Below are 18,528 nucleotides of genomic sequence, written 5' to 3'. Positions count from 1 at the left end.
GGAATACCCCACCCGTTTCTATAGAGAAGCTCATTTAACCGGGAGGCGCCCATCTGGCTGAGTCGGAAAAAGAAAGGCCCAGAATGACGTTCTCGCAGGTCCTAAATTCCAACCTTTGGACAGCTTCTCTATTTAAATATGAACTGTTATGTATCTAACGTTTACAAATAGGCCTATGTTAATTTGCTGCTCATATTTTCACTGTTAAAAATAAAAATCACACCCCTCTCCGTGACCATCTCATCTGGCATTCCATGTTCCAACATGCTCGCTGGAATGTTCGTTAGATCCAACAAACCTACGCATGCAAAGACAACATTGAAGAGTTGTCGAATCTGTGAAAAAGTATTTGCTTTAGATGTTTAAATATGGCAATAATAGCATATTCCTTATTAGACCACCACACAGTCTTAATTTACATATTTTATGCACTTTTTTCCAGTGTCTTATTTTGCTCCATATATATATATATATATATAAATAATGTAGGGCCTACCATCGGCCAATCAATAAAGTTTTTTGTTGTATTCTACTGTAACTTGGTCAATGTTAATTCCAAAAATATTGAGGGCGTTATGACCCAGGGACTAACCTAACCCCGAAATCACTGCCTCCGACTGACTCCTTGTGAAACTCCTGCAGGGGAACCCTGACATTTCTGTCCCCTCCTCTCCGTCTCTCCAAGCCGTGCCAAGGCTCTGTACGTGTAAACAGACATGACCATTTACTGGTGAAGAAAACCCTGGAGAAATTATCCCGAAATCGTATTTGGTTGGAGAAACAGAGGGCATAATAAAGAATAAGCACAATGGCCCCTACAAACGTTAAAGAAACCTGGCTTTCATTTTGTTTCTGTGTAGTTTTGGTCGCTCCGGTTCTGGTCGAAGCCCAGTATGAGAAATATAGCTTTAAGAGTTTCCCACAGAACGACCTAATGCCACTTGAATCTGCGTATGGACATGCTCTGGACCAGTATGCAGCGCAGAACTGGAGGGACAGCATCAAGTACCTGGAATTGAGTTTGCGTCTTCACCGGCTCCTGAAAGACAGCGAAGCATTTTGCAGCCAGAACTGTAGCACTGTCAGTCGGGACAATGATACCCTCTTCGCGGACAGCAGTCTCCGCATCATGCGGCATTTCTTACTCCGGGCGTCATGCCTTAAAAAGTGCAAAACAACATTTCCAGTGTTTACAGTAGCCTACCCAAAGAGAGATGTTCTGGAAGCCTTTGAGAAGAGGGTACCCTACCGGTACATACAATATGCTTACTACCAGGTGAGATCAAATAGTTATTCTGCTGGATGGGTGTGGATGTTAAATACATTCACGGTAAGATACCCAAATAACGGTTTACAAATGTCTACATGTCTATAATACTGATGATCACCGTGGGTTTTCCCTTTAGTAGATAATAGGCATAATTGTAAGAATCTTAGGAAATGTGGAATATATTTTTCATTATAATATTATCATCTAAATGTAACAACCTGCCCTGACACACCTAATACACCTTTATGCGTAAAACGAATACGCAATAGGCCGATATTTACATAGGCTAATGTCATAGCCTGATACTTCTGAAGAAATATCAAATATTAAGTAGCTTGTTTTCCATGAGCAAGACTGTGACACAAGCGTGAAACAATCAAGTTTTTCGTAGACTTTCCCCAGCCCACCTGTTAAGAATGCTGCAAACTAAGGAGTTTAACACACATGCCACGTCTCTCTAACAGCGCCCCGTTAAACAGTCCCCCAGTAAGAACAATCGCCTTATTATTTTCTACCAAAGCAAACACCACATGAGGTAGAATACCAAGCAGGCAAATCAACAGCGTTCCCCCTGCAAAAATAAAGAGAATTTACATTTAAAGTGAAAGTAAGCCAAACGCGTGCCATTGGAATGTGCGTAAAATATACGTGTACAACCATTTCTACAGCCTGTGCGCACACGTGAGTGTTATAATCGGAATGTTTCCTCAGGCAAGCCCACTCCTCCATAGGAGAGCATCTTCTCAGATCAGCATCTGCCTCTATTCACATCCAGACGATCTCATAGGTGTTCCAGGTGCGTGTGTCAGCCAAACTGGTGATCTCATGGCTCTGTTTCTTCACTTGTTCAGATATACGTCAGTATTCCAAAAACCCTCCTCCATAAAACAGACCAAGAACACTGTTTGAATCTACACAGCATGGGCTCTTGACAATTGCCAGGCTTAGCTACCACATAGTAATCTTTGAATATAGACAAACAGTGTTCTCCTTACTGCCAAAAGTGTTGATTGACAGTTGATCATTTCAGCACATGCCTTAAAGCCATATTGAGTCAGTGGCTGAAGCACACCTCCTAGCAGTTGGTGAGGTGATTTGAGGTTAGAAGCCATGCTATTCTGAGGACTAACTAGTGTTAGCAAGACCTGCTGCATGTAGAGAACCCCTTGCTTCAGCTAGGCATTCATTAGAACGAGAGATAGTGTCTGTAGAAGTCATCCAACGATGACACTAAGTACCTGGGAGCCAAGACCGACCAATCAGACTACTGGACCCTATATGACCCATAACAATAATGATGATACATTCTGTATCCCCTCTCTCCCACAGTTAAACAACATAGAGAGGGCCGTGTCAGCGGCCCACACATTCCTCCAGAAGAACCCAGAAGACCCCTTCATCTCCAAGAACATGAACTACTACAAGACCCTGTTTGAGCTGGACGAGTACCTCATCGACCACGAGGAGCGGCCCTACGAGGTCAGTGTGAGGTCAGCTCACAACCAGCCCCCATATACATCACAACTATCTCTGATACCCGTCACCTGGCACGGTAGTAGAACTAATGGCTGTCCAAGAAAAACTTCCAAAAGGACTAATTCGAGATAAAAAGGAGTTGCTGTACAATGGATTAAAGTCAGCAAAACTAAATCAATCTCTGCCTTTTCTTCCGAGTGCTTCAACTCCCTTTTTTTTACCTCGAATTAGTCCTTTTGGACGTTTTTCTTGGTAAGCTATTCTCATGATTTTTGTCATTGTTGTTGAGCACCCCTCCTTTCCTTTCTTTGCTGAAGCGCGAAGGTCCACCTGGACACAGTACTCAAACTATTCATTGAAAATATGTGTTGGTTAGTATGTTATCGATGGCTTTCTCAGTCTAAACATGAATGGCTGAGAAATACTATAGTATTTCTTCACAACTGTTAGCAAAAAGTCTCTGAATAGAATGTAGGTTCGAATTCTATTCAAATGTTGGTTGTTGTTCTGCAACTGCGTGCTATGTTTCCCCCAGTCCCCCTACTTGGCATCCCTCCTTTCCTGTCCTTTCAGCGCATATCTACTGTCTCTAACTGTGCTGTCCTTTCTGACCCCTGGCTGTTGTCCTTTCAGCCCATGTCTAGTGTCTCTAACACTTTGATTTGTCCTTTCTGTACTCCAGCCTGTGTTCCTGAAGGCTGTGAAACTGTATAACTCTGGAGATTTCAGCGCCAGTTCTCGGGACATGGAGCAGGCCACTACGGAGTACCTCAAAATGTACGACCTCTGCCTGGCAGGCTGCGAAGGGTCATATGAGGTCACAGAGTACAAAGACTTCTACCCTACACTGGCAGGTGAGTGTCTGACAAACCCTCATCTACTCATGGTCCCAATTGAGAGGGCAGAGACTCGAGTCATAGCAGTATAATCTCTCTCTCTCTCTCTCTCTCTCTCTCAGATCTCTACACCGAAGTTCTGAAGTGTAAAGTGAAGTGTGAGGAGAACCTGAAACCCAACGTCGGTGGTTTCTTTGTGGAAAAGTTTGTGGCTACCATGTACCACTACCTTCAGTTTGCCTACTATAAACGTAAGGGCATGAAAGTGTCACACCTCGATAGAGCTCCGAACTCTACTGCACTTGCATTTCATGACCCAAAATAGTACAGCAACTATTCAATGTAATAACACTGTGTAGTTACATTACTTGAGTAGAAAGTTGTTATGCAGTTGTCAGAGGACCCTCCCTCCCTGTGTGCAGTGAACGACGTGCGTAACGCGGCTCCGTGTGCGGCCAGCTACATGCTGTTTGACGCTAACGACCAGGTGATGCAGCAGAACATGGTGTACTACCGCTTCTACCGAGAACAGTGGGGCCTGGAGGAGACGCACTTCCTGCCTCGCCCGGTGAGTAAACCCGTTAGCTTTATATAACCTTCGCGCCTAACTCAGCATCCCGATGTGCCCTGTCAAGACTGAACATGTCATTTCTGATTAATACGAACCATCATCTAGAACAGTGGTATTAAAAGTCAGGGTCGCGACCCTGAGAAACGCAGTGGGATGGGCAATTTTTGTTGTATGGGACAATACACAAACGTTTTGGCGAAAGATAATCTGAAGGGACCCCCCAAAAAAAACTGAGTAAATGTATTTATTGGTTTCTTTTCATTTTGATGAGAGATGAAAATGCAATGAATTAAAGGTTATTTGTTCATGTAAAAAATGGGGCTCTGGCTGAAAAAGTTTGAATACCACTGATTTAGAATTATGGTAATAAACTTTACCCAGATTAACCTCATTCCTGAACCTGATTCCAAACAAGGTGTGTAATAGTTTCAGATTCGGGGTATGGCCTAGCTGTTGTTTCCTTACTAAAATATGCTATGGGGAGCACCACAGCTCCACACAAACCAAGAAAAGGAAAGCTGTGACATATAGCTATTGTGTGAACACCAACTCCCTACAAAAGGTGGCAATTAAAATATTTGATATTCAAATTGAAAAGGTTTAGGTCCTATGATTTCTTGGTTATGCCCTACCAGTACAGCACTTACAGCAGCTGCAACGCCATCAATGAAATAAAACCAACAAAGCTCCCTGAAACATATTGGCCTTCTTTAAACTGCGATCGTTCAAATGGAGTTAGTGGTGCTGCAGATACTTCATGGTATGCTAACTGGAGGGAAAAGGAGCATTCAAATAAAGGGAAACAACTAAGCGCAAATATTTTTGGGGGGGCTGTAGCTTTGTGTTCTCCTTGCTTCTTGTGTCAACCAATGATATTGACGCGCCACGTTTGTTGCGCAGGAGGCACTGAGGTACTTTAACCAAACGACCAAGCAGAGGGAAATGCTGGAGTTTGCACTGAACTACCTACAGACAGATGATGAGGTAAGGCTTGCCTGCAAAGGGGTGGAGATGGAAGTAACAGAGGAAACCCGTTTTTATGTGCAGGACAAATTCTGGGCAGAAGCACTAAACTCAGAAGTAATCAACTGTAATAAATTGTCTGGTTCGTTTCAAATCTGGCGAGATTTTGATTTTTGGGTTGCCGAGAATATTTCCAAAGTGCAGAACAATTTTTCGGGTATAATAGCTAGTATGCTACTTTGTTTTGTGCGAGGTGACTGAAAAATGGCCGGCAAAGTGTTTGAATGAACTTCATGGAAAGAAGTGGGGGGGGGGAAGGGACCAGTCAATCACAGTGTTTACTTTGATTCTGATTCTGACTACAGGGGATCTATGAGGGAGACTACTGTAGAGAGAGTGGGATGGATAGAGGTTGAAAGAGGGTCAGTAGCTGGAAGAGAGAGAAATGGAGAGAGAGATTGAGATTGATAGGGAGAGAGAGGGGCATTGTATTTTCCGACAGTGGAGTGTGGTATGTAGCTGGGAGGTGTCAGACACTGCCACATGTGTTTTTCTCTGGTCAGCCCCTCCCAGCGAACCACACAGCCTCAGCTTAGACCTGAGAGGGGAGAGGAGGACCGAGAAGGAGAACGGGAGGGAGAGGAAATTACAGCATGCACTAGTAGTGAGAGATTCATAGGGAAAGAAAATAAGAGCCAAGAGAAAGGCAAAGAAAGTGTGAGAACGATGACAACATTGTGTTAGCATTACGTCCAAGTGAAATCAAGCCTCATCTTGAAGTGTAGATGTGTTGTTGTATGTCTGTAAATCAGTGTTGTGTTCCGTGGCAGGATGTGGTGAGTCCAGAGGAGGTGGCTGCTCCCTCGGCCCCCCCTGACGCTGAGTTTGAGGGGATAGGAGATTACGAGGAGTCCTTCGTAGCAGACTGGTGGCAGGAACCCAAAACCAAGGGGGACGCTGGGGAACCTGCAGCCTGACCCCAAACACCAACTCCACCATGAACACAACCCCTCCCCCAAACAGAACACTTCTCAAATCCCCTCTCAAAGAATATGGACAGCCCTACAGAGCCAGACCCATCCAGAAATGCCAGGGTACTATATTTAGTACACCCCACACATTAAATTGTTCCATGGTATATATACAAACACACACAGACACATCCTTTCACAGCTTAAGGAACACAAAAGGGAGAATTTACATTGCCAGTTGCACACAGTTCCACCATTAACAAGATCACACAAACACCCACACAGGACTTATTGAAGGTCCGAAACTGAAAGCTAAGTGGTGCATCTGTTTTTGGCATAAGGAGAGGGAAAAGAAAGGGAAAGGGGGGACACCTAGTCAGTTGTACAACTGAATGCCTTCAACTGAAATGTGTCTTCCGCATTTAACCCAACCCCTCGAAAGGTGTATTATAAATGTTAATACTGTATGACTGTTATTGTTGTTGTTGCCTTTCTTATTTCATGAAATGATTTGCCTTTGTGCCTTAGCCCTGGTAGTATGGCACTGATCTATGCCTTCTGTCAATATCTAGGATGTTTGATGTTGAATTCTGACCTATTGGAGGCGTATTTTGTTGGTCCAGCGGTATGATAAAAATCCACACAAAATGCTAAGTGAACAACGGCAGAAAGTGTGGAATAAAGTGACGTATTATTTTACTACACCGCTGTTATTGTCTCTTTCAGCAAATCCATTGCAGTACAGACGTACAGTATAATGGAAACGTACTTATAACATCCTTAGAATGTGTTTACACAGGCAGCCCAATGCTGATCTTATGCCCAATTATTGGTGGGATTATCTGAGATACTCTAAGGAGGTAGGGTTTGAGATGTTGTGTTCAGACCTCAACTCGGTTTTGGGGTGTAGGGTTTGAGACGTTGTGTTCAGACCTCAACTCGGTTTTGGGGTGTAGGGTTTGAGCGTAGCCTGACGGTAGGGAGGGGCAGTTCCTCTTGCTGCTCCGTAGGCAAGTACCATGGTCTTGTAGTGGACGCGACCTTTGACTGAAAGCCAGTGGAGTGTGCGGAGGAGCAGGGTGACATGGGAGGATTTGGGACGGTTGAACACCAGGCTGGGTGCAGCGTTCTGGATAAGTTGCAGGGGTTTGATGGCACAAGCTGTGAGCTGTCAACCGTGATGGAGAGGTCTTGGGACTGTGCAGGCTTGCAGAGAGCAGTGTGGACCACTGCCATTCCTCATCTTCATTTAAGAGAACATTGAATGAGGTGCAATGAAGTCAGAAACTAGAAATACATCTACGGAAAAGAAGGTGTCAAAAAATGTAAATGCACAGTATTATCGTTGGCCAAGTTCAAGAACATAGAATACAAAGCAATGTACACTTTTTCCTAGTCTCTTGAAGATTCCCTTTAAGAGTCTTATATAGTGAATCACATTTAGGAAGTAGTTACTGAATGACTAAACAATAATTAAACACATTGAGCAAAGTACATACATCTTGGCCACAAGTAATGACACCATTGTCATAGCAACCCAGATATATTCACACAATGGAACCAGAGGAAAGAAATACTTTTGACTTTAATCTTTTATTTCCCCTTCATTTCAATTCATCTACATTGTTTATTTCAATAGTCTACTTAAAAAGATAGTGTTTAAAAATATGGGATATGATGCGTTTTCTCTGCTTCCTAAATTCAAAACGCAAGCAAACTGGCCACCATCTAAAGATTGTACACATTCTGTACATATGGTGAGGAACTATAGTGCATCTGCCATAGTACAGACACTCAGCTGAATCAAACAGACCTCTCCATACACCTAGTGTACCAGACCCCAGGTTGTGTCCCAAATGGTACCTGATTACCTTATAGTGCACTACTTTTCACCAGCAGTGCACTACGGGCCCTGGTCAATAGCAATGCACCTCATCTCATCACATTTCCACTGAGGAAGAGTCCTGGGGTCGTTTCAAACTCACTGTGCTGAAGCATCATCAGCGTAAGGCTCAGAGCCTATCAATAAGTGTCCAATATTTACATGGCATTTAGATTGACAGCTGCAATAATAGATAGATGGCCAGATTGCTAGCTTACTAGGCAGTGTGCCGGGTAGACAGATAGATGGACAGCTAGGAATGGCTTAAAGGAGATGGACAGTTGTATGGCAGGAGACAGATAGATACTTAGTTGAAACAGATCAAACAAAGCAATATTAGCATTGCATTTTAAAACAATTTCATACATTGTATTCAACATTCAGTATTATCTTCTTGTACATACTGTATATACAAATAGATGTGCATATGTGTTCCCACATTCTGTAGGGCTAGTGCTCGTTTAAGTTGGTTGTTACATATTCAATACAAACCATTTGTTTGTTAGTGTGCTGCCATTGGCTCCCGAGCACAAAGCCAGGCAGAAAGATAACTTTTTCTAGAAGTAAAAATCTATAAACTATCTACCAGTGTTTTGTTGGCAGGAGTGTCATGGTGAACAAGGGCATAACTGTCCCAAACACAACACGTACCTTTCTCATTCACCTGCTCTCTTCCTCGCGTAATCTCTCACACACGCACACACAAAATTCCAGTAACTTTTTCAACATTCCCTGGTTTTCCAGGAATCCTGGTTGGAGGATTCCATATTTCCCTGCTTATTCCTTCACAATTCCGGGAATCTTCCAACCAGGATTTCCGGAAAACTTGGAAATATTGGGATAGTAACTGGAATTTTGGTACCCTACACTCACACACATGCTCACACACACGCTCACACACACACACACACACACACCACACACACACACACAGAGTTTCAACCTCCTTTACCATACACACTTTGGGCCTCTTAAGAAGGTGGCAAATAGAATACAGACACATACAGACAGGCTCTGTTAACTAACACTATGTGGAATGTTGTGTTGGTAGATCTACAGTTGAAAACACTGAGTTACGGTCTCTGCTGCATTTTAAATATGATCCCAAAACCATAGGGTCTAACTCCCCCTTCCTACATTTCAACACATCTCAACAGACAGGAACAAAGAATGAACAATCTACATAAACCCTACATCAGTCCATGATGTTTTGAACGGTCTACTGCTTTTGTTTCATAGTCACTCTCACAATAAGTTGCTCTTCCTTCTTTGGAAATGGCCTGTACACAACAAGTCCAACACAGGACTCTTCTTGGATCACATCCGTGTTGTTGTAACTAGATCATGTCTGAATCTGGGTTGTCATCCAGTCACCAGACAAGGACTCTTCTTGGATCACATCCGTGTTGTTGTAACTAGATAATGTCTGAATCTGGGTTGTCATCCAGTCACCAGACAAGGACTCTTCTTGGATCACATCCGTGTTGTTGTAACTAGATAATGTCTGAATCTGGGTTGTCATCCAGTCACCAGACAAGGACTCTTCTTGGATCACATCCGTGTTGTTGTAACTAGATAATGTCTGAATCTGGGTTGTCATCCAGTCACCAGACAAGGCCTCTCTGAAAGGGGCAGTTCAACTGATCCAATGGCCACTTGATTCTTTGATCAATGTTTGTTTTTCTGTGTTTCCTTGACAACATCCTATGATTTAAATCGTTTTTCAGATGGCAGGTCTGGGCCAGTCCAGCATTCTCAAACAGCGACCAGAAGTGTGTTTCCAGACAAGCATTGGAAAGACATGTCTCATACTGAATTTGTCCACTGTTGACATGTTCTTCATGGGACTGTCGTAAGCGGAAGGAAAGGGAACTACAGTACGCAGACACCGAAGTGCATAATACTTAGTCGCTGGAAAGGAGGAAGACCCTGACGCCCCTCTAGGGACCAACAACAACCTTCTCATTCTGTCCATGGCAAATACTTTATCCTGATTGGATAATAAAATTGGCTGGTATGCAATGTGGGAGGTGCTACACTGGCCCGGAGGGGCCGGAGATGGACAGGTGGACAGACAGGAAGTGGACAGGAGAGGAGATGTTAACAGAAGAGGTCTGGAGAGGTTCGGGACAGGAGTGGAAGACTTGTTCTTTTTCCCTCTTCTCCGACTTGGAAACATCACAGAGTGAGAGAAAGACAGGAGCAGACAGACAAAGACAGACAGACGGACAGACATCTTATCCTCCACCAGATCTGGAAAGAAAGGAAACCGAGTAAGAGACTAAAGGTTGTAAGGTTGTAAACAAGTTGAGCAGTTGATAGAAGGTGATCGTAGGACTTGGTGTGAGGAGAGTGAACAAGACATGAAATGGAACTGAAAGAAAACTGCATTCTGGGTGGAATAGATTCATGAGGTGGAGAAGACAAAGGCTGAGACTGACGCTGGAGTTTTGCTGTGCTATATGGTAATTAGGTCAGAGGATGAAATCAGCTGTGAAATTAGGTCAGTGGAGGAATGAGGTTTAAGGTCAGAGGTGGGATGATGTCAGAGGTCAACTGTGAATGAGATGGGGTCTGATGGGGTCTGAGGCCATGCTGTGAAGAACTATGGGATGAGGGGAGGGGGGGTGAAGGATGTCACCCTGCAGTGTCAGGGGCTAGGCCATACCTTCCTCTTCGGATATTCCTTCAATCAGAAAGATGAGGAGCAACACATTGGGAGAAGAGACACGAGGAGAGGAGAAACATCAGTGACAGTAGGAGACAAAGTAGGCTTAACGACAGTAAATACTGTGTAGTGATGACAAAAGCATTTCAAAATCATGGTACAGTGCCTTGCAAAAGTATTCACAATCCCTTAAAATGGATTTAACTGTCGTTTTTTTGGTCAACAATCTATACAAAATACTCTGTAATGTCAAAGTGCAAAACATAGTTCACATTGTAAAAGGTTCATAGGAAAATGTAATAACTAAAATATGGTCGATGTGTAAGTATTCAGCTCCCTGGGCAATACATGTTAGAAACACCTTTGGCAGAGATTACAGCTGTGAGTCTTTACACACCTGGATTGTGAAAGATCAGCCCATTTATTCTTTTCATATTTCTTCAAGCTCTGTCAAGGTGTTGGGGATCATGGCTAGACAGCAATTGTCAAGATTCCTGGCCACTCGGGAAATTTCACTGTCTTCTTCGTAATCAACTCCAGCATATTTGGCCTTGTGTTGTAGGTTATTGTCCTGCTGAAAGGTGAATTCCTCTTCTGGTGTAAAGCAGACTGAATCTGGTTTTCCTCTAGGATTTTTGTCTGTGCTTAGCTCTATTCCGTTTCTTTTTATCCTGAAAAACTCACCAGTATCCATACCATGATGCAGCCACCACCATGCTTGAAAAAAAGTGCATTCCTTTGTCGTGTTTCTTTGCAGTATTACTTTAGTGCCTTGTTGCATACACGATGCATGTTTTGGAATATTTTTATTCTGAATATTTGTGTTCTTCTTTTCACTCTGTCGTTTAGGTTAGTATTGTGGAGTCACTACAATGTTGTTGACAATGTCAGTTTTCTCCCATCACTGCCATTAAACTCTGTGACTGTTTTAAAATCACCAATGGCCTCATGGTAACATCCCTGAGCAGTTTCATTCCTGTCCTGCTGCTCAGTTTAGAAGGACGACTGTATCTTTGACGTGTTTGGGCGGTTTAATACATCATCTACAGCACAATGATTAACTTGGCCATGCTTAAAGATAGATATTCAATGTCTGATTTGTTATTGTTACCCATCTACCAATCACTGCCCTTCTTTACGAGGCGTTTGAAAAGCTCCCTGGTCTTTGTAGTTGAATCTGTGCTTGACATTCAGTACTTGACTGAGGGACCTTACATATGTGGTATGTATGGGGGACAGAGGAAGGGTTAGTCATTTAAATATCATATCAACCCCTATTATTTCACACTGTGAGTCCATGTAACTTTTGTGATTTGTTAAGCCACAGTTTACTCCTGAATTCATTTAGGCTTGTCTAAACAAAGGGGCTGAATACTTAGGCAATGACTATATTTTATCACATTTCTATAAATCCTGTTTTTTTTAATTTTTTTTTATTCTTGCACTTTGACATTAGAGTATTTTGAGTAGATTGATGACCAAAAATGACAATCAAATCCATTTTAAAACCACTTTGTAACACAATAACATTTGAAGAAATTCAAGGGGTCTGAATAGTTTTGCAAGGCACTTTATAAAGCCTATTCAGAGTGATGTGTAGTAGACAGTGTTCTCCCACTGCTCACTCCAAGACTACAAGAAGTCCAGATTTTTGACACTTGTTTTCATACCCAAACGAATTGTGTTGTAATTAGGGCTGGCACAATTACCGTATAATCGTGTAACTGGCGATTATGGATGAAGGCCATCATGAAATGAAATAACCGTCATAACAAAAATGTTTTGTGTGTATGTGTGTGTGGAACGAACAGCCGACTGAAGACGGGATGACCGGGAAATCGTGCGGTAGAGTCCGTTTCCGCAGTATCGTGGACTCTTACAACGTGATGAAACTTTGTTGCGTCTTGATGAAACAAACAAGGTGTTGTAGCAAACAAGTCTTTGGTTGCCTAGGCAACTCCCGCTTCCCTGCAGCAGCACATGCAGTCAGGAGCGGAGGAGAAAATGTGCGTCTTAAAAAAAAACGCTATTCAAACGATTATAACGGTGTTCCCGGTCATTTGGCTGACTAATAACCGTCACAGCCATAGTAGTAATAAACAATGTTCTTGTTGGTTCAAATGAGCATAAGGCGTGCTACTACTACAAGAAGATATTGCAGAAGATATTTAACCGACCACATTAATATTGACACAGATCATGCACACATGCACACACAGTTACCCCTGCCCCCAAAAGGATTACTCATTATTCCCAGCAAAATATGAACTATTTGGAGAAATTAAGTTTGATGAACCAGACAAAGAAATGTAACACAAATTTGATCATTCTTGATGCAAGTGATGACAGGGAAGTGATGTAATCCTTTTGGTTCAGAGACTAAGGAGTGAACAGGCATTAGCAGGCCAGGCATGCACAAAGCTAGGGCTCTACATAGACAGCCACTGCAGCGAGGGCACTTTGGTTAGGGCACTACTGAGTGGTCACTACTTTAAAGACACTCCAACTGAAGAGCTGCACCAAAGAGAGGTCTCATAGAATGAACACTACACAAGGAGGCTTCAAAGAGAACCACAACAGTTTGGGAACTTCACAGGAGACTACAGGGGAACTGTCCACTCCTGTAACCTGGCAGGAGAGCTGGGTTGGAGCCAGTCTGAAGGTGTGAAGGGGAGGCATCTCTTTCTCTTGCTGGAGAGATGTATGGAGGAGGTCAGGGTTCAATTCTACCAGATCTTACAAAGTGAAGTATCAGAGGTACCAGGCCGATATACATACTAAATATGTACATATGTTTCCAAGCAATTGGATGGGGAACTCGACCCATGTGACCCCACCGTCGGCGGGGCAATGAGTTGCAAAGTGGGTGAAGTCGGGTTTTTTGGAGGGGTGTGAGTGGGGGCCTTGGGGAGAAGCAGACAGATACACAGAGGCATGCCAGAACTCTTACTTAAATCCCCATCCTGTCCCCCCTAGGACTATAGCTGCCAGAAGAATAGCACCTGCGATGGACCCTATTATGATATTGGTGCCACTGGGACCTGCGCAGAGGAAGGAGGGGGGAGGAAGGGTGCGGAGGGGAACAAAACAACACCACCAAAAACACACGTCAGAGGACAGCATCGACACTGTACATCAACAACATCCGGAAAGAGAGAGAAGGAGAGAGAAGGAGAGAGAGAGAGGTAGAAAGGGTACCCAAAGAAAGAGAGTAGGAAAGAGAAAGAGAGAATAAGAAAGGAAGTGGGGTGGAGGAAGGGGGAGCGCATGGGAGAGCGAGGGGAGATCAGGGAGACGACAGTTAAAAAAAGGAGGGTGTTTTTATTACTTCTTTCTCATCCCCCTCTCCTTGCTCTTTCAGCTGGACACCCTCTTGCTTAGGGTGGATTTGGTTTTTGTGGTCTATGAGAGCCCTATGAGCCCTGTGTCAATGGAAAGGGAAAGGGGGATACCTAGTCAGTTGTACAACTGAATGCATTCAACCGAAATGTGCGTTCTGCATTTAACCCAACCCCTCTGAATCAGATACAGACTGCAAGGTAGGAAGGAAGACACTTGAAGATAGAAGCCAGGTGCCTGTAACTTATAGAAACACCCACACAAACACACAGACACACGCATACAGTATACGCACACATGTAGAGACAAAGTCGGTCAGTTCCCCTTACTTTACTCCACTGCCCTTTCATCCAAAACATGACTAAGGCGATAGCTATCTGAAAAGCTAGACTATAGCTACCCTACACTCCATATATGTACACAAAGAGATAACGTGGTGGTAGACAGACAATGAGAGGGATACGATGAGAACAGACAGACAAACAGACAGACAGAGGAGCTTTGGACCTTTCTTCTCCGTGCTGGCAGGCGGCGTGGGGTCAGGGATGGGGTCAAAGACACTGCAGTCCTTCCCGGTGTAGTCCCTGTCACAGATACACTTCACCTCGTTACTGCATGTCTGAGAGAGAGAGAGAGAGAGACAGAAATATTAAAACTAAGGAGAACAGTAATCAACGTTTACTTTTGAAAGCACCAACCCATATCCCTTTATTTAAATGCAAGCATGTGCGGTGGGGTGGTCCCTGTCTGTCTCCTCACCCCGTGGTCAGAGCAGGTGCGTCCCAGCGTGGAGCCGGAGCAGGTGCTGAGGTTGAAGGCTGCCACGGGGAGACAGCGGCGCTCCAGACACATCATATTGGGGCCGCACGGCGTACCATCCTCTACGTAGCCCAGGTCTGACCCATCCTCCAGCAGGACATGCCCCCCTCTGGACACACAGACACACAGATGGGAGAGGAGGAAGAGTAGAGAGGAGATGATTAAAAAAAGAGGGGAGAAAAGAGGAGGAGGGAGAGGAGGAGAAAGATGAGAAAGAGGAGGAGGAGAAAGAGGAGTAGTTGAGAGGAGGGGGAGAGGCGACGAGGGATAAAATATCAATCTATAAGAGTCTCCCGAACATAAAACATTAAAGGGGTAGAAAGGTATAACTCACCGGCAGTCCAGGTACTTGTTCTGGTGGTATATTGTATGGCTGGTCACTTCCCCCTCCAGATCCCCAAACTTTGGCTTCACCGTCATATTGGCACAGAACAGGAAACCACACAGCACATCCCTGAGAGAATGAGACAGAGAGAGAGAGAGAGAGAGAGAGAGAGAGAGAGAGAGAGAGAGAGAGAGAGAGAGATGGAGAAGGGGAAAGAAAGAGAGAGAAGGGGAGAGAGAAAGAGAGGGGAGTGAAAAAGAGAGGGGGAGAATGGGAGAGAGGGAGAAGGGAGAGAGAGAAGGGAGAGAGAGAGAGATGGAGAAGGGGAAAGAAAGAGAGAGAAGGGGAGTGAAAAAGAGAGGGGGAGAATGGGAGAGAGGGAGAAGGGAGAGAAAGAGAAGGGAGAGAGAGAGAGAGAGAGAGAAAGACAGAGAGAGAGAGAGAAAGACAGAGAGAGAGAGAGAGATGGAGAAGGGGAAAGAAAGAGAGCGAAGGGGAGAGAGAAAGAGAGGGGAGTGAAAAAGAGATGGGAGAGAATGGGAGAGAGGGAGAAGGGAGAGAATGGGAGAGGAAAGAAGATGGGGGAGAAAAACAATCAGAATAATATAACTCTGGTCATGTCTATTGTGTAATAATGACTTATCACTCATGTGATAGAAGGCTCACGGCTTGTTGCACTGCAGCCATCCCTGGCCCTCAGGACTCGGCCCACAGTTGCCCTTCTCTGTGCCCTCTGCATTCAGCTTCTCATAGCAGAAGCGGTCTGCTGAATCTGAGACAGCACACACACAACACAACACACATTAGATCCATTTCACCGCCGTCTGTAACTCAGATGAAGTTCCATATCAGTCCACAAGATGGCATAGGACTGTCATGGGCATGGGCATAGCCATAGAAACAGTACCAAGACATTACTACTGGCAAGTGAATTAGTCAGGGGTGTGAAAGATATTCAAGAAATGAATGAATCATTAGTACTTACTGTAGCCCCACAGTCCCTTACACTGGCCATCGAGAGTCCTGCACCGACCACTATAACAACGACCCTGAGAGAGAGAGAGAGAGAGAGGAGTGAGAGGGAGAGAGAGAGAAAGAGAGAGAGCGAGAGGGAGAGAGAGATAGACAGAGAGAGATAGACAGAGAGAGAGAGAGACAGAGAGAGAGAGAGACAGAGAGAGAGAGAGACAGAGAGAGAGAGACAGAGAGAGAGACAGAGACAGAGAGAGAGAGACAGAGAGAGAGAGAGACAGAGAGAGAGAGAGACAGAGAGAGAGAGAGACAGAGAGAGAGAGAGAGAGAGACAGAGAGAGAGAGACAGAGAGACAGAGAGAGAGAGAGACAGAGAGAGAGAGACAGAGAGAGAGAGAGAGAGAGAGAGAGAGAGACAGAGAGAGAGAGAGAGAGAGAGAGAGAGAGAGAGAGAGAGAGAGAGAGAGAGAGAGAGACAGAGAGAGAGAGACAGAGAGAGACAGAGAGAGACAGAGAGAGACAGAGAGAGAGAGAGACAGAGAGAGAGAGACAGAGAGAGAGAGAGACACAGAGAGAGAGACACAGAGAGAGAGACACAGAGAGAGAGAGAGACACAGAGAGAGAGAGAGAGAGAGAGAGAGAGAGAGAGAGAGAGAGAGACAGGAAGATGAAAACAAAGGATAACAGCCAGACAGGCATATCTCAACAACACACTGACTGCAGAGCAAAACCCCATTCAAACAAAGGTGTGCCTTACCTGACTACTGTCACACATGTATCCATCCAGCTTGTGCACATTATGTGGGCACTGCAACAGAAGAAAATGACATACAGTATGGTTTACCTCAGACCAACTCATGCTCCCAAAGACTCCATCTCCCAGCATGCACCAGGGAGATCGTGTAGCATCGTACCTGGCTGGAGTCTCCTGTGCAGCTCTCTGGGATGTCACAGTCATTCACAGCCTGTCTGCACACCGCTCCTCTCAGCTCATACTGACACACAAGAACAACATCAGACACACATGACCTCGTACTGTCACGAGAGGTGGGCCACGTAGTAGCACCAACAGACCCGTAATACTCAAGATCGGATGCTTTTATCATTAAAACTTCTTAATAAAAAGGTTTGGTAATGAAATGTTTGGTAATGAACGAGTTAAATACTGAAGAGGCACCCGCCTCCATAGAGTGGACTAGCTAGTGTGATGAGTAATATGTAAATGAGGCGGTGGTGGGAGTGGAGTAGAGGGACTCACCCTGCACCCACTGCAGCACAGGCCACTACTGCACATGGCATCGTGGGTCAGGGTACACTTCTTACAGCACGCTCCTCCACTACGGGCACACTCCTACAGACAAACACACACAGTCACTGAGACTGTTCCTCGTACCAACATTAACCCTTCCGTGTCACCGTGACAGTGTCTGTCTCAAACGGAACCCTAGTACCTTTATAGTGCCCTACTTTTAACCAGGGCCCACAGGGCTGTGGCAGTAGTCCCATCCATGCTGGAGGGTTCTGGTCCCTCATCATGTATGGGTTACAGTTCCTTAAAGAGACCCTCACCAGCTGAGACCCACAGTCACACTCCTCCCCTGTCTCCACGAAGCCGTTCCCACACTCAGGAGGGTCCAACAGCTGACAGAGAGACGGAGGGATAGAGGCAGGCGAGAACAGACAGAGGGAGAGACAGTAGACAAGTAGGATGGGAGGAAGAAAAGAGGGGAAGAAGGGAAAAGGGAAGGTTGTAAAGAAGAGGAAGAGAGAGATAATCAAGGATGGGCACAGAGCTGTATGTAAATATCTAATATGGAGAAATGAGGACATTGGGATAATTAATTAGGCTATATATAACGGCACTCCTGGGACCTTCAGCTTACACGCCACTCCCCACTAGACCATCAGGCTAGGCCAGCCTCCCACATCCCTCACCCACACCAGCCTCACCTTGTTGGGCTTGTTGAAGAGGCAGCTCCCGCCCCCCTGGAGCAAGAACTGGATGTACTCGTCAACACTGCAGCGAGAAAACTTTCTGGGCAGGTAATATCTGCACACACACACACACACACACACACAATTTTGCAATCTGACTGAAATGTTACTATCTGTGGTAAAAAACCTGCTAATTGTAGTAGATGGATTTGACAATAGCTTATCAAATCACCATGGTACCATCTGGTATTAAATAAGCCGAAGCCAAACGCTTGTGAGAACATTATGTGTTCTGTCGACTGATGTACTGTATGTACAGTATATGTAGTGTCAATCTTTACCCAGTGTCTTCCATGATACAACCAAGCCAAGAATCAGGACATCTGCAGTCTCCTGAGAGAGATGGAGAGAGGGAGGGAAAGGAAAACAAGGAGGGTGAAAGAGGGAGTGAAAAGTCATGCAAAAAAAATGTGATGGTTAATGACATTAATCTTGACTAGA

General features: G+C 44.7%; 2 protein-coding genes across 4 annotated transcripts in view; one reads left to right on the top strand and one right to left on the bottom strand.

Moving 5' to 3' along the window:
* Positions 1 to 641: 641 nt before the first annotated feature.
* LOC112225724 (endoplasmic reticulum protein SC65) lies at positions 642 to 6,789 on the top strand. Its single transcript, XM_042307568.1, has 7 exons — positions 642 to 1,276; positions 2,600 to 2,749; positions 3,429 to 3,600; positions 3,705 to 3,833; positions 4,005 to 4,150; positions 5,054 to 5,137; positions 5,947 to 6,789. Exons 1-7 carry the CDS (start codon positions 809 to 811, stop codon positions 6,091 to 6,093), a joined length of 1,296 nt encoding a protein of 431 aa, XP_042163502.1. The 5' UTR covers positions 642 to 808; the 3' UTR covers positions 6,094 to 6,789.
* Positions 6,790 to 7,654: 865 nt separating this feature from the next.
* The window catches only part of LOC112225723 (disintegrin and metalloproteinase domain-containing protein 11-like), a 30,929-nt gene continuing 20,055 nt past the window's right edge, over positions 7,655 to 18,528 (bottom strand). For 2 of the 3 annotated variants that reach the window (XM_042307566.1, XM_042307567.1), the window contains 14 exons: positions 18,369 to 18,420; positions 18,043 to 18,142; positions 17,662 to 17,733; positions 17,351 to 17,443; positions 17,007 to 17,087; positions 16,850 to 16,900; positions 16,106 to 16,169; positions 15,787 to 15,892; positions 15,130 to 15,249; positions 14,736 to 14,904; positions 14,484 to 14,595; positions 13,588 to 13,678; positions 10,638 to 10,655; positions 7,655 to 10,222 (listed from right to left, as the gene is read on the bottom strand). In XM_042307566.1, the coding sequence (XP_042163500.1) occupies positions 10,207 to 10,222; positions 10,638 to 10,655; positions 13,588 to 13,678; positions 14,484 to 14,595; positions 14,736 to 14,904; positions 15,130 to 15,249; positions 15,787 to 15,892; positions 16,106 to 16,169; positions 16,850 to 16,900; positions 17,007 to 17,087; positions 17,351 to 17,443; positions 17,662 to 17,733; positions 18,043 to 18,142; positions 18,369 to 18,420 (1,145 nt within the window). In that variant the 3' untranslated portion in view covers positions 7,655 to 10,206. Of the gene's footprint in view, positions 10,223 to 10,637; positions 10,656 to 13,587; positions 14,060 to 14,483; positions 14,596 to 14,735; positions 14,905 to 15,129; positions 15,250 to 15,786; positions 15,893 to 16,105; positions 16,170 to 16,849; positions 16,901 to 17,006; positions 17,088 to 17,350; positions 17,444 to 17,661; positions 17,734 to 18,042; positions 18,143 to 18,368; positions 18,421 to 18,528 lie in introns of all 3 variants that reach the window. The other variant, XR_006080150.1, reaches the window with a different exon arrangement.

Source organism: Oncorhynchus tshawytscha, linkage group LG27 (assembly GCF_018296145.1).
Source record: "Oncorhynchus tshawytscha isolate Ot180627B linkage group LG27, Otsh_v2.0, whole genome shotgun sequence".
Classification (NCBI taxonomy): Eukaryota; Metazoa; Chordata; class Actinopteri; order Salmoniformes; family Salmonidae; genus Oncorhynchus; species Oncorhynchus tshawytscha.
This window is presented reverse-complemented; position numbering and strand designations above follow the sequence as displayed.

Excerpts from the sequence above, each read along its gene's own strand:
- LOC112225724 (XM_042307568.1), top strand. The coding sequence starts at position 809 with ATGGCCCCTACAAACGTTAAAGAAACCTGGCTTTCATTTTGTTTCTGT. Across the intron at positions 3,834-4,004 it reads TCAGTTTGCCTACTATAAAC|TGAACGACGTGCGTAACGCG; the intron begins GTAAGGGCATGA and ends CCCTGTGTGCAG. Across the intron at positions 4,151-5,053 it reads CGCACTTCCTGCCTCGCCCG|GAGGCACTGAGGTACTTTAA; the intron begins GTGAGTAAACCC and ends TTTGTTGCGCAG.